Genomic DNA, 15,007 nt, shown 5'->3' with positions numbered 1-15,007 from the left:
GCCTGCGTCCAGGGCCAGGCCTCCTTCATGTCTCCCCAGCCTGGTGAATCCTGGGTCAGTGCCGCCGGAATCGCCTGCCAGGCGGGCACAGCCAGGGTCACCCGCCAACCGGGTGCAGCCAGGGTCGCCCACCAGTCCTCCGGCGCGGCCAGGGGCGCCACCTAAGTGGGCGATGCCGAGGGTGGAGCGGAGGCCACGTCCCGCACCTGAGCCTCCGCCATAAGAAGGCCCACCCGGACCCTGCCCTTCAGAGTCAGGTTTTGCGGCCGGAGTCCGCACCTTTGTGGGGGGGTACTGTAACGCCTTGGCCATAGAGAGGGGTTTTTGTTCTTTATTTTGGTTAGGCCAGGGTGTTACATTCATTTTTCTATGTTTTTGTATTTCTTTGTTTTGGGCCGTGTGTGGCTCCCAATCAGGCACAGCTGTAGTTCGTTGTTGCTGATTGGGAGTCACACATAAGTAGCCTGGTTTTCCTTTGGGGTTTTGTGGGTGATTGTATTTCTGTTTAGAGTGTTTCCTAAAAGGACTGTTTTGCTGTCATGTTTTGTTCATTTTTGTAGTGTTCTCTTTGTTCGAATTAAATTTCAAGATGAACACTAACGCTGCACCTTCGTCTACTCTCTCTTCCGACAGCCGTTACAGTAACAATGCATCATGTGGATGTATATAATGAACAGACTAGGTCTATACTGCTCCTACATGGTGTAACAATACATCAGGTAGAGATATATACTACCGTTCAAAAGTTTGGGGTCTCTTAGAAATGTCCTTGTTTTTTAAAGAAAGCACATTTTTCATCCATTAAAATAATAATAAAATTGATCAGAAATACAGTGTAGACATTGTTAATGTTGTAAAAAATATTTAAAAAATAAATAAAACAAATTCACCTTTATTTAACCAGGTGGCCAGTTGAGAACAAGTTCTCATTTCCAACTGCGACCTGGCCAAGATAAAGCAAAGCAGTGCGACACAACAACAACTTGTTCTTTAACAAAGCTTTTGTAAACAGTGTTGTATAACAATCAGGCAGTAGAACAACAATAATCATCACCCTCTTGACCACTCTTCCCCCCTCTTAACATTGGGTTGGATTCAGACCCTGTCAGTGTACCAGGGGGACATTGGGTTTGATTCAGACCCTGCCAGTGTACCAGGTGGACATTGGGTTTAATTCAGACCCTGTCAGTGTACCAGGTGGACATTGGGTTTAATTCAGACCCTGCCAGTGTACCAGGTGGACATTTGGTTGATTCAGACCCTGTCAGTGTACCAGGTGGACATTGGGTTTGATTCAGACCCTGCCAGTGTGCTAGGTGGACATTGGGTTTGATTCAGACCCTGCCAGTGTACCAGGTGGACATTGGGTTTGATCCAGACCCTGTCAGTGTACCAGGTGGACATTGGGTGTGATTCAGACCCTGCCAGCATGGCCAGAATTGTGTTCCTAGGTCAGTAACTTATAACCACAGAACCACCCCAGACCTTTCAATCATGCATGACTAAAAACACAAGTATTAGATTTACTGCCATGGTCTAGTTTGTCATCGCCTCAGACACCATTCACAATGCTGGCTGAGGTACGAGTAAAACATTACATATTTTTTCCTAACCATTCACAATGCTGGCAAAGGTACGAGTAAAACATTAAATATTATTTCCTAATTCAAAAAAATTCCCCACTCCTTTAAAAAAATATTACAAATCATTTCAGACTCAAATATCTCATTTTAAATAGCTCAATTCAATTCAGCTGGGCCTTTTTAACACAGTCAGTTGTTCCTGCTGTAGATGTTATGCCTTTGTACAGATCTAGGATCAGTTCTCCTCCACAATGCATATTCAGTACCGGTCAATTGTTTGGACACACCTCCAAATTCAATGTTATTTCTTTATTTTAACTATTATCTACATTGTACAATAATAGTGAAGACATCAAAACTATGAAATAACTCACATGGAATCATGTAGTAACCAAACATTTTTTTAAACAAATCAAAATATATTATATATTTTATATTCTCCAAGTTTATCATTTTAAAAGGCTAATTGATCATTAGAAAACACTTTTGCAATTATGTTACCACAGCTGAAAACTGTTGTTCTGATTAAAGAAGCAATAAAACTGTCCTTCTTTAAACTAGTTGAGTATCTGGAGCATCAGCATTTGTGGGTTTGTTAACAGGCTCAAAATGGCCAGAAACAAATAACTTCCTTTTGAAAAACGTTAGTCTATTCTTTTTCTGAGAAATGAAGGCTATTCCATGCGAGAAATTGCAAAGAAACTGAAGATCTCGTACAAAGCTATGTACTACTCCCTTCACAGAACAGCGCAAACTGGCTCTAACCAGAATAGAAGTAGGCCCCGGTGCACAACTGAGCAAGAGGACAAGTACGTTAGTGTCTAATTTGAGAAACAGACGCCTCACAAGTCTTCAACTGGAAGCTTTATCAAATAGTACCCGCAAAACATCAGTCTCAATGTCAACAGTGAAGAGGCGACTCCAGGATGTTGACCTTCTAGACAGAGTTGCAAAGAAAAATCCATATCTCAGACCGTTTAAAAAAAAAAAGATTAAGATGGGCAAAATAACACAGACATTGGGCAGAGGAAGATTGGAAAGAAGTGTTATGGACAGACAAATCTAAGTTTGAGGTGTTCGGATCACAAACAAGAACATTCCTGAGATGCAGAAAAAATGAAAAGATGCGGGAGAAGTGCTTGACGCCTTCTGTCATCATGGTGGAAGCAATGTGATGGTCTGGGGGTGCTTTGGTGGTGGTAAAGTGGGAGATTTATACAGGGTAAAAGGGATCTTGAAGAAGGACGGCTATCACTCCATTTTGCAATGCCATGCCATAACCTATGGAGAGTGCTTAATTGGAGCCAATTTCCTCCTACAACAGGACAATGACCCAAAGCACAGCTCCAAACTATGCAAGAACTATTTAGGGAAGAAACAGTCAGCTGGTATTCTGTCTATAATGGAGTGGTCAGCACAGTCACTGGATCTTAACCATATTGAGCTGTTGTGGTGAGCAGCTTGGTCATATGATACGTAAGAAGTGCCCATCAAGCCAATCCAACTTGAGGGAGGTGCTTCAAGAAGCATGGGGTGAAATCTCTTTAGATTACCTCAACAAACTGACAACTAGAATGCCAAAGGTCTGCAAGGCTGTAATTGCTGCAAATGGAGGATTCTTTGACGAAAGCAAAGTTTGAAGGACACAATTATTATTCCATTTATAAATCATTATTTATAACCTTGTCAACGTCTTGAATATATTTCCTATTCATTTTGCAACTAATTTCATGTATGTTTTCGTGGAAAACAAGGACATTTCTAATTGAGCCCAAACTTTTGAACGGTAATGTAGGTTCAACAGGTTTGAGCAACACAGAATTTAGAACAGTCACATTAGTATAGATGACGTCCCACACGCCCTAGAGCGTGCACAGCGTAGCAGCATAGCCTTTATGTCATCTACTAAACCACTGGCCGTGTTCGAGAGCATCAAATCCATGCTGCATTGTGGGTAAATGGTGACTGATTTATGAATAATAATGAGTAGTTATTTATGATGTATAGTGATTTGTTGATCAGTCAGTCGGCAGTCGCCTGCAGTGTCGAACAAGCCCAATACCAAACCAATCAGGTGGTTGTTCGGTGAAATGAAGCTTCAGATGTCATTGATGACGTGCTGCTGATAAAGCGATACAGGCATCGGTACACTGCTTTGAAGATTACTGCTAAGCGATTTGGACGCAGGCCTCGTAGCTCCGGTATCAAAAGTAACATCCCTACTGACAACAAGGCACCAGAGCCTACCGTGCTAATGCGTTCCCACTAGATATCACAACCACACAGTATATGAAAGCATGAGGTGTGGCTAACTTTTGTTAGCTGGAGCTAGCTACCGAGCTAGCATACAAACTCTGTAGCACAGAGTAGATCCTCCATATGACGTTGAGAAATAGTGCATTGTGGGTAGTTTAGAAGATATCCAGAAACGAGTTAAGAAATATGTAACAACGCAAAAACATAACTGTTTGTACTTATAGGTAACCAGATCGTGACTACAACTCAGTTACTAAGTCTTTAACCACATTGTGTTGTTACACTGGTGAGTAAAAACTCATGCTTCCTACCATTTAACTTTTTGTCTGAACATTATAATATACATTTTATTCAACTGCGTTACCCACCCCAGTCAGCAGACGGCGGTCTGGGAATTTAAGGCGATGCTGTTGTTGTGACGTATAATGTAGTGGACGGAACGCTTCTTTCAACAGCAGCAACAGTTAGTCAGCCACCTCGGTAGCTTGCTAGACAAAATAGCCGAACCAATAAAGCTCTTTAGACGCTTTAGTGTATATGTGTTTAAAACCCACTACTGTCGTCTAGTTAGTTATCCGATTTAGTTTAATATTTACGGTGTTGTTGTTATGAGTCAGCTAGCGGGCTGGTTAAGTTAGCATTAGCCTAGCTAGCTAACATCCCCGACCATAAGTTACTCTCAAGTAGAGGGTGAGGCTGTTACCGTGAAAGAAGAGAATGACGCGTTCAGAGTGAATGAGGAGGAGGATGTTACAGTAAAAGAAGAGGAGGAAGAGGAAGATGCGTTCAGAGTGAAAGAAGTAAGAAAAAAAGTTTTCCCTCCTCAACTGCGTTTCCTCCCTCCAGACAGCAGATGGCGATATGTGTCTTTCAGGCGATGTTTCTAGTGTGACGTATAATTTAGTGGACGGAACGATTCTTCAACAACTGCAGCCACCTCGGTAGCTCGCTAGCCAACAAAGTCGGAACATTCAACTTCTTTAGACAAACATACTTATGTGGAAACAACTAGCTACCCCATTTAATTGAATATTTACGTTGTAAGTCAACTAGCTGGCTGGTTAAGTTAGCATTAGCCTAGCTAGCTAACATCCCCGACCATGAGTTCACTAAGCTACTCTCCTCCTGCTAAAGAAGAGGTCTGCTGGACGGAGGAAGAAGCTCTCGTCAAAGAGGAGGAGGAAGAGGAGGCTGTTTCAATACAAAAAGAAGTAGAGGGTGAGGCTGTTACAGTGAAAGAAGAAAAGGAAGCCGTTTCAGTGAAAGAAGAGAAAGACGTTTCAGTGAAAGAAGAGGAAGACTCGTTCAGAGTGAAAGAGGAGGAGGATGTTACAGTAAAAGAAGAGGAGGAAGAGAAAGAGGAGGATGCAGTTTTTGGAGTGAAGGAGGAAGAGGGGGAGATGACTGTTACATCGAAGGAGGAGGAAGAAGAGGAGGAAACTGGATATCTAGGCCCGGTTTCCCAAACGCATCTTAAGGCGTCCAATGGTACTAACGATGAACTTAGCCATAAGATGGTTTTGAGAAACCGTTCCCTGATTAACACTAGTAAGTACTGTCTTAAATACAGAGGTACAAACTGCAGTTGTTGAACTGATGTTTGGTGTTAAAGCGGAAATCTGCTATTGCTACACCCATATTGTGACTTTTAAATTATTTATGTATAGCCATTGATTCTTGAAGGATATAACACATGCCTCATGAGCTTAGTTCAACTGTTGTACCCCATCAGAAGCCCAAATATTTTACTCCAATGTCTAGAAACAATGTAAATCAACACTCTATAGCCTCGACATGGTTAAAACTATAATGTTGTTATCATGGATGGTCAGTCCTTGCATCCATAGGTCTGTCTATGAATTTGAAAGTAGTTACATTTCTCCAACCCCATCATCTTACTACCAAAACAGTGGTGGAATGACAGATTTGTTATTGTTTGAACTGCAGATTGCTGGGTTGTGTGGGTTTTTTAAACAGTAACAAAATGGCTGCCCAGAGGCTTGGTTTGGTAAACAGCTGAGGGATGGGGGAAGGAGAAGTGTAACCACTCTCACATTCATAGAGAAAGCTATTGTATCAACCGTAACTCAACACCTAGCGACCTCTTCAAGAAGTTCAGACATCTTGGCGTAACAGTTATAAGGTGTTGGCTTGACAGTCAGTGGACCCAGGTTTGACTTCAGCTCAGGGCTACCCCCCTGAATTCACTACACTACGAATACAAAGACTGGCCATCCATGATGTCATAATGAGAGTTTAACCAGGTTTCTAGGATATATATAGTATATTCTAGAATTCATCCATGATGTCATAATGATAGTTTAACCAGGTTTCTAGGCTATATAGTATATTCTAGAATTCATCCATGAGGTCATAATGATAGTTTACCAGGTTTCTAGGATATATAGTATATTCTAGAATTGCCAGTGAAGATTTCATTTACATTACATTTACATTACATTTAAGTCATTTAGCAGACGCTCTTATCCAGAGCGACTTACAAATTGGTGCATTCACCTTATGATATCCAGTGGAACAACCACTTTACAATAGTGCATCTAAATCTTTTAAGGGGGGGGGGGGGGTTACTTTATCCTATCCTAGGTATTCCTTAAAGAGGTGGGGTTTCAGGTGTCTCCGGAAGGTGGTGATTGACTCCGCTGTCCTGGCGTCGTGAGGGAGCTTGTTCCACCATTGGGGTGCCTGAGCAGCGAACAGTTTTGACTGGGCTGAGCGGGAACTGTGCTTCCTCAGAGGTAGGGGGGCCAGCAGGCCAGAGGTGGATGAACGCAGTGCCCTTGTTTGGGTGTAGGGCCTGATCAGAGCCTGAAGGTATGGAGGTGCCGTTCCCTTCACAGCTCCGTAGGCAATCACCATGGTCTTGTAGCGGATGCCAGCTTCAACTGGAAGCCAGTGGAGAGAGCTGTTGCTGTATTTCCTGTTGGAGCAAATTATTAGAGCTGTTGATAAGTCATTGTATAATATTCAGCCAATTTTTTTTCTTCATGCCATTACATTAAAGGCAAGACATACCTAGATTCAATTACATTAATGAATTGGTTTGAAACCTTTGTTTTAAAACCTTCTCAAAATTGGTTCCTTGACAGATTTGTAAAAAACGGTTTGTCATGAAACACTATTTTTTAAATGTAACCTTTATTTAATTCATATTAAAATTATAATAATAATAATATATATAATATTCATATTTAACTAGGGAAGTCAGTTATGAACAAATTCTTATTTACAATGATTGCCTACCCTGGATGACGCTGGGCCAATTGTGCGCCGCCCTATGGGACTCCCAATCACGGCCGGTTGTGATACAGCCTGGATTTGAACCAGGGTGTCTGTAGTGACACCTCAAGCACTGAGATACAGACCGCTGCGCCACTCTGGAGCCCCAAAATCATGTTCTAGTGCTGTCCCCAACTAAAATACATCTTGGTCAACCAAGAGTCATCTGTTCTTTCTACCAATCGCCCCATGTGTTTTTATAAAATCTATATGTACTGAACTTGTCTGATGCTTTAAGCACGCTGTTTGATTAAATAGATAAGACACACAAATGACTGGAGGGAGCCAGTCATCAACATGACCTGACTAGAACAGTGGCTTAACTGCCTTGACAGAAGAACCCCCACCCCCACCCCCCCCCCCCCCCCCCCCCACTGCTGGACTTCGTAAATTCTGCCGTTCTGCTCCTGAAGTTTTCAGTAATAGACTACAGATAGCTTGACTAATAGACTTGTAATAGACTACAGCAGCAGTCGGCAACCTTTTCCAGTTGGAGGGCCAATTTATCTGACCATTTCTACCAATCTGTGTGCCAGTCATGATTTTCAGATGCACATTTTCGTGGAACAGTTTCATTTAATTTATAATAGTATCTCAAAATTGTCTGTGATTAATCTACATTCTATCTAAATCTAAATGAAAATTATACAAATATAAAAGTAACTTTTATTGCCATTGCCAACTATGTAAAAAATAGCCTACATAAAGCCAACAAATAAAAACATTGCATTCTGCAGGTAGAAAATGTCCTGATAAAAATAAGTATCCTAGAAATCACTTTGGCTGCACATGGCCTGTCTATAACAAACCTGAAACATTGTATCAACTATCAACTGGGTCAGGAAACTTTGTATAAAATATTCTGGGCCCTCAGTTTCCCGCCAGTGAGTTCGGGACAGACACAGCTGTTGGCTATTTGTACAAAGGATAAGAAGTAATCAGGTATTTTATGACATTTCCACTGGATCAGAGCATTGCAATTTACCCTTTCATGCTGAGTGGTTATCGAAAGGGTGAGAGCTGGAAATATTTTACGAAAATACTTTGAGGAACTATTGTCATTCGCAGTTGATTTTGATTAGACTTTGTTTACTTGCTGTTTGAGGTGAAGAAAAATTACTTTGAGAAGCTCCACAACTCATTAGTGGTGGTGCATTAACCTGTTGGGGCTAGGGGGCAGTATTTGCACGGCCGGATAAAAAACGTACCCGATTTAATCTGGTTACTACTCCTGCCCAGTAACTAGAATATGCATATAATTATTGGCTTTGGATAGAAAACACCCTAAAGTTTCTAAAACTATTTGAATGGTGTCTGTGAGTATAACAGAACTCATTTGGCAGGCCAAAACCTGAGAAGATTCCTTACAGGAAGTGGCCTGTCTGACCATTTCTTGCCCTCCTTGATCATCTCTAACAGGGGATCTCTGGCATGACGTGACACTTCCTACGGCTCCCATGGGCTCTCAGAAGGCGGGAAAAAGCTGAACGATGTAATTCCATCCCCAGGCTGAAACACACTAGCGCGTTTGGCAAGTGCTCTATCAGAGGGCCATTAGACTGAGGCTTGTACATGAGGGGATAGCATGCTTTTACTTTCACTCTCTTTGTAATAAAAAACGATTTCCCGGTCAGAATATTATCGCTTTTTTACGAATAAATGGCATAAAAATTGATTTTAAACAGCGGTTGACATGCTTCGAAGTACGGTAATGGAATATTTAGAATTTTATTGTCACGAATTGCGACATGCGCGCGACACTTCTTTACTATTTCGGATAGTGTCTGGAACGCACGAACAAAACGCCGCTATTCGGATATAACGATGGATTATTTTGGACCAAACCAACATTTGTTATTGAAGTAGCAGTCCTGGGTGTGCATTCTGACGAAGACAACAAAAGGTAATCAAACTTTTATAATAGTAAATATGATTATGGTGAGTGCTAAACTTGCCGGGTGTCTAAATAGCGAGCCCGTGATGCCTGGGCTATGTACTTAGAATATTGCAAAATGTGCTTTCACCAAAAAGCTATTTTAAAATCGGACATATCGAGTGCATAGAGGAGGTCTGTATCTATAATTCTTAAAATAATTGTTATGCTTTTTGTGAACGTTTATCGTGAGTAATTTAGTAAAATGTTAGCGAATTCCCCGGAATGCTAGTTCTGAACGTCACATGCTAATGTAAAAAGCTGGTTTTTGATATAAATATGAACTTGATTGAACAAAACATGCATGTATTGTATAACATAATGTCCTAGGGTTGTCATCTGATGAAGATCATCAAAGGTTAGTGCTGCATTTAGCTGTGGTTTGGGTTTATGTGACATTATATGCTAGCTTGAAAAATGGGTGTCTGATTATTTCTGGCTGGGTACTCTGCTGACATAATCTAATGTTTTGCTTTCGTTGTAAAGCCTTTTTTGAAATCGGACAGTGTGGTTAGATTAACGAGAGTCTTGTCTTTAAAATGGTGTAAAATAGTCATATGTTTGAAAAATTGAAGTTTTTGCATTTTTGAGGTTTTTGAATAACGCGCCACGGGATTACACTGGCTGTTACGTAGGGATTACACTGGCTGTTACGTAGGTGGGACGATTTGGTGCCACCTATCCTAGAGAGGTTAACAACACCCAAATGGATACTGTCATTAACGCGGTTCTTAATACTGTAGCAAACATTATACTAAGCAGGACATTCAAGCGAGCCTGACAATTATAATCCAAAGTAGTGTGAAATGCACTCATAATCTTCCCTGTGGCTCAGTTGGTAGAGCATGGTGTTTGCAACGCCAGCATGGTGTGTGCAACGCCAGGGTTGTGGGTTCAATTCCCACGGGGGGCCAGTACAAAAAAAATAAAAAATTTAATAAAAATGTTAAAAATGCATGAAATGAAATGTATACACTCACTACTGTAAGTCGCTCTGGATAAGAGCGTCTGCTAAATGTCTAAAATGTAATCTTCCTGGAAATGGAGGTTACTCCCCTGAGTTTTCCCCCATTCACATCAGAATACATTGTGAAAAACTAAAGTCTTTGCTCACCATTTTTGCTCAAATCAGATGTAGTACATCCATAACTATCGGTTTCCTCATTGCAGGGAGGAGTTTCTACAACCAAATTGAATGTGCATCGCCCTCGTGCCGCAATTTTAGGAAACACAGTAAGGGCCCTATATGTGAGACCAAAAGTCGTCTGGCACAGTGCTTAGAGTTTCAACAACATTCATAACTTATTTCTAGCCTACAATCATTGATGTTACTACTAAAATATGACTGTTCTTGCTCATTTTAAGACAATTGTCAACTAATTTTTACGTTCATGACAGACGTCAATTGTTGTACAACATCATGGCAACGCTGTTGGCATCACCTTTTACAGTGGATTTCCACTGTTCTGGGACTTTAACCATGTCTGACTTTGTTGTTCACACAGGAGAGAGACGGGACTATTGTGAATCCTCTGGGGAGCCTCAACAATGTCATGATTCTGACGAGGCAGAGAAGAGTCTCTCCAGATCAGAACACCTCAATAAACACCTGCAGAGATCCACAGGGAAGAGAACTCACTGCTGCTCTGACTGTGGGAAAAGATTCACCTCCTCAGCAGGCATTAAAATTCATCAGAGAATCCACACAGGAGAGAAATCTTGTAGCTGTGGTCAAAATGGGAAGAGTTTTGGTCAATTTGGCCATCTGACAGTGCACCAGAGAACACACACAGGAGAGAAACCTTATAGCTGTGATCAATGTGGGAAGAGTTTTACTACATCTGGCTATCTGACTTTACACCAGAGAACACATACAGGAGAGAAAGCTTTTAGCTGTGATCAATGTGGGAAGAGTTTTACTACATCTGGCTCTCTGACTATACACCAGAGAACACACACAGGAGAGAAACCTTATAGCTGTAATCAATGTGGGAAGAGTTTTGTTACATCTAGCAGTCTGACTATACACCAGAGAACACACACAGGAGATAAACCTTATAGCTGTGGTCAATGTGGGAAGACTTTTACTCAGTCAACCAACCTGATATCACACCAGAGAACACACACAGGAGATAAACCTTATAGCTGTGCTCAATGTGGGAAGAGTTTTACTACATCTGGCTCTCTGACTTTACACCAGAGAACACACACAGGAGAGAAACCTTTTAGCTGCGGTCAATGTGGGAAGAGTTTTGGTCATTCTGGGGATCTGACAGTGCACCAGAGAACACACACAGGAGAGAAATCATATAGCTGTGGTCAATGTGGGAAGAGTTTTGGTCAATCTGGCCATCTGACATTACACCAGAGAACACACACAGGAGAGAAACCTTATAGCTGTGGTCAATGTGGGAAGAGTTTTACTCAGTCAACCAACCTGATATCACACCAGAGAACACACACAGGAGATAAACCTTATAGCTGTAATCAATGTGTGAAGAGTTTTACTCATTCAAACAGCCTGGTACAACACCAGAGAACACACACAGGAGAGAAATCTCTTAGCTGTGACCAGAGATAATCTGATCAAATTTTAGAAAATACATGAAGGAGTTGTTTCATGAATCAATGAATTAATATCATAATGTAGAATGTTTTAACATTGTAGTAGGAGAATTTTAATGAATGTCAGAATGTAGAACCCTAAATGTTTGCCCCCTGTTCTATTGATTTCAACATATGGTTATTAGCCTCAGGGGGAAAATCCAGTCTCTGAAATGAAAGAGTACTGCTTATGTGATTTAACAAAAATGACTAACAAAAAAAGAATTGTGTTACACTTACCATGTTGGTGACCCACTTGAATCACAATGTAACACTTCAAAATGTAGCTAGCTGTTTTCTACAAATTGCCCTCTAACCAGGGATGTACACATTATTCTCAGATTCCGTGTGGTTTGTTAGCTGTTAGTTTTAACAGGATGTGCAACCTCATCTCTCTCCTCTCTCCCGCCTCTCGCACAAATGATTTTATCATGATATTGATGAGTTATGACAAATAAGTGTTCCTTTGTTCAGCAACCCCTTCATTTAAATGCATCACTCCAAAATGTAGCTGACTGTCTTCTGCAGGTTGTCCTCTAATCAGTGAGGTAAAATATATCTCCCATTTCCATGTGTTTTTTTTTAGTTATTAGTTTCAACAGCACGTACAACCTGATTTCCCCCCTAATCGATATCAGTGATTTATTGCTACTTGTCAAAACAACAGCGTTTCCGGTGCTTGTGCAGTTTATAAGCTGCTTGTTTAAAAAATACAAGTAATATGATTATTGTGGCAGATGTTTGTGTACATAGCACATTTTATGTTTAGGTTTTCAATTTATCCCAAACTGTTTCTGCATATTGGTTATTGATTTGGACACTTTAAAACTGTGTTTTGACATTGGGGCTATTTCATATGTACATTTCATGTAACATTTAGTAATGATATTTATTTATTCAACCAACTGACAATTTTTGGGTACAATTATATTGACATTGTTGCCCTGCTTTTAGAATATCAGGGTTCATTCTCAGATGTGCCAATCCAAATGTACTAGAGCATGACATTGGGGACTGGGCCCCGATCTAACAACATGCCTATCTAGTGAACCCTGAAAAGAGAGAGAAGCTCCACAGTGAGGTGGAAAGTTACTACGGATATTGCAGGAGTTTCCTCTTGAAATCCGACATGTCCGTGGTAAGGACAACTTGGTTGCTGATTGTCCCAAGGCTGGGCAGTCAAAAAGATTTGTGTTTTGCGTTTAGCCAGTGAGTTGCCATGGATCACAATTTATTTTGACTGCACCTTTTTCGTATTGGAGATTAGTTTTGTTTGGTCTCGTTCCAAGGGGACGAGAGTTCTAGAAGCTAGTGAGTTTTAGGAAGACGAGAGTTCTAGAAGCTATTGGGGGAGAAAAAAAAAATCTTGTTTTTAATTGTTGACAGCCAGTAGACACCATGTTTATATTAGTGAATGTGAAGCATTGTAGTTGATTATAATGTGAAATGGAAGTTGTTTTCTGATGATGGTGAGCAAACTTTTAAGGTGTTAGTCTTTGGTTTTCCCATTTTATGTTTTGAGGTTGGACTTCAGCACGTCTAGCTCGTTAGCACGTCTAGCTCGTTAGCACGTCTAGCTCGTTAGCACGTCTAGCTCGTTAGCACGTCTAGCTCGTTAGCACGTCTAGCTCGTTAGCACGTCTAGCTCGTTAGCACGTCTAGCTCGTTAGCACGTCTAGCTCGTTAGCACGTCTAGCTCGTTAGCACGTCTAGCTCGTTAGCACGTAGGACGCACTGATTGGTGTCACCTCGTTAGTCAGTTTGTGTTACACCTGTGCTGGCTTGTCCATCTCGTTAGTGGGAAGGTGTTTCACCTGAGCTGGTCCAGGTTCTATTTAAGAGTGTCTGGCCCAGTGCTCCAGTTGTCTTGATACACCTTTAGTTGCTCCACCTTTTTGGTTTGCTTCCTGTCTTTAAGTTTGGTGTGGGTTTTTCTTTATTTTTCCTCTTCTTGGGCAGATTTAGTGGGTCTCATGGTGGGTGTCTTTTAGGTCCCAGTTGTTGTTACTAGTCAACTTTCAGTGGACACCCCCATAGTGTCTTTCAGAACCCCTCCTAAACCCCACCTGTTTAGTTGTGGTTGTTGTCAGTGACTCATTGTTAGTTCCTCTTCTGTTTGAGCAACATTTTAGATTTTTCTTGCTGGGAAACGTAACAACAAACAATGTAGTAAAACAAGTTATATTTTGTGTAGTCTTTAAGTTGTTAATCTTGTTTTTTATCCTCTTATGTATGTTTGTGTACCAAATATTTCTGTTTATTTTCATTTTTTTTCTTCCTGTGAAACCATTGCGTTGCATCCATGTCTGAAATATGCTGTATAAATAAAGCTTGATTTCATTTTAACATATTGTTTAACAAATTAACTGATCAAAACTCTTGCCAAACCAATGAACAAATATGTGTAAAAGCAACACATTTCTTGGTCCATCTTAGTCTGAAAAACAGTATCACTTTTCCAGCCTGTTGAAGGTGTGGTGGAGTGGTAAACACCACCCCCGGCTCTACCAGGGTCTTGAGGTGGTCTCCCACAGCTCTGATTATGTCATGTTCTGTGGCCTTGCTGTTCCATTTCTTGACTGCCCCTGCAACACAGAAACACATTTAGTCATATTATATAAAACACTCAGGGCCGGTCTCACAGACAAGGCTTAAGCTTAGTCCCAGACTAAAATGCTTGTTTGAGCTGTCTTAACTCAAAGTGACTTGCACAGACTTATCTTAAAATAGTCTTGGATTTAGCCTGTTCTGGACTAATCAAAGCTGATTGCAGGAGGGCAGATTAGAGCTACTGTAAGACTAAATTGAAGCTTAAATGAATCTTTCAAAGAGGCAGGTTTAATTTCTGCTTAGTGCTGTTTGTGACGGAGCCTGGACTATGATGAATGTCTAAATGAAGACCAACATGCACTACAGAGGCCAGCCAGATCAGTACTTGTGGATAGGAGTAATCCATTACATTACTTTGAGACTGCTTTCGTATGTACAAAGAAAATGCATTGGAGATAATATCTCTCCTTGAGCCTAGACTTTCCTCTGTCTCAAAGAGGAAGGCCTTTACCCAATTCTCTCCAAGTTCTGATCACTGAGGGTTTTGGCATCTGGAATCTTTCATTGTGAAACTGGTGATTTGTGTCGGTGCCAGTGAAGCAACTGTGTGTTTAATAGTTCACAAAGTCTGCAGGAGGAGTCTTTACATCTAGTTTCCTGATGCTGCAGGCCAAGCCAACTATAAAGTCTGCAGGAGGAGTCTTTACATCTAGTTTCCTGATGCTGCTGGCCAAGCCAACTATAAAGTCTGCAGGAGGAGTCTTTACATCTAGTTTCCTGATGC

At 41.1% G+C, this 15,007-nt stretch overlaps 1 protein-coding gene across 3 annotated transcripts; it reads left to right on the top strand.

Annotated features, from left to right (window-relative positions):
* Positions 1-3,869: 3,869 nt before the first annotated feature.
* Positions 3,870-14,019, top strand: LOC145864022 (uncharacterized). Of its 3 annotated transcripts, XM_082968890.1 has the most exons (3): positions 3,870-5,387; positions 10,240-10,302; positions 10,575-14,019. In XM_082968890.1, exons 1-3 carry the CDS (start codon positions 4,940-4,942, stop codon positions 11,648-11,650), a joined length of 1,587 nt encoding a protein of 528 aa, XP_082825016.1. In that variant the 5' UTR covers positions 3,870-4,939; the 3' UTR covers positions 11,651-14,019. The 3 variants fall into 3 exon arrangements, with proteins under 3 accessions (XP_082825016.1, XP_082825021.1, XP_082825029.1); XM_082968895.1 differs by lacking the exon at positions 10,240-10,302; XM_082968903.1 differs by lacking the exon at positions 10,575-14,019 and having other exon boundaries at positions 10,240-10,557.
* Positions 14,020-15,007: the final 988 nt, after the last annotated feature.

The sequence above is a fragment of the Salmo salar genome, chromosome 02, assembly GCF_965601325.2.
Source record: "Salmo salar chromosome 02, fSalSal1, whole genome shotgun sequence".
NCBI lineage: Eukaryota > Metazoa > Chordata > Actinopteri > Salmoniformes > Salmonidae > Salmo > Salmo salar.
The sequence above is the reverse complement of the archived record's forward strand: the minus strand, read 5'-3'. Positions and strand labels throughout refer to the sequence as shown.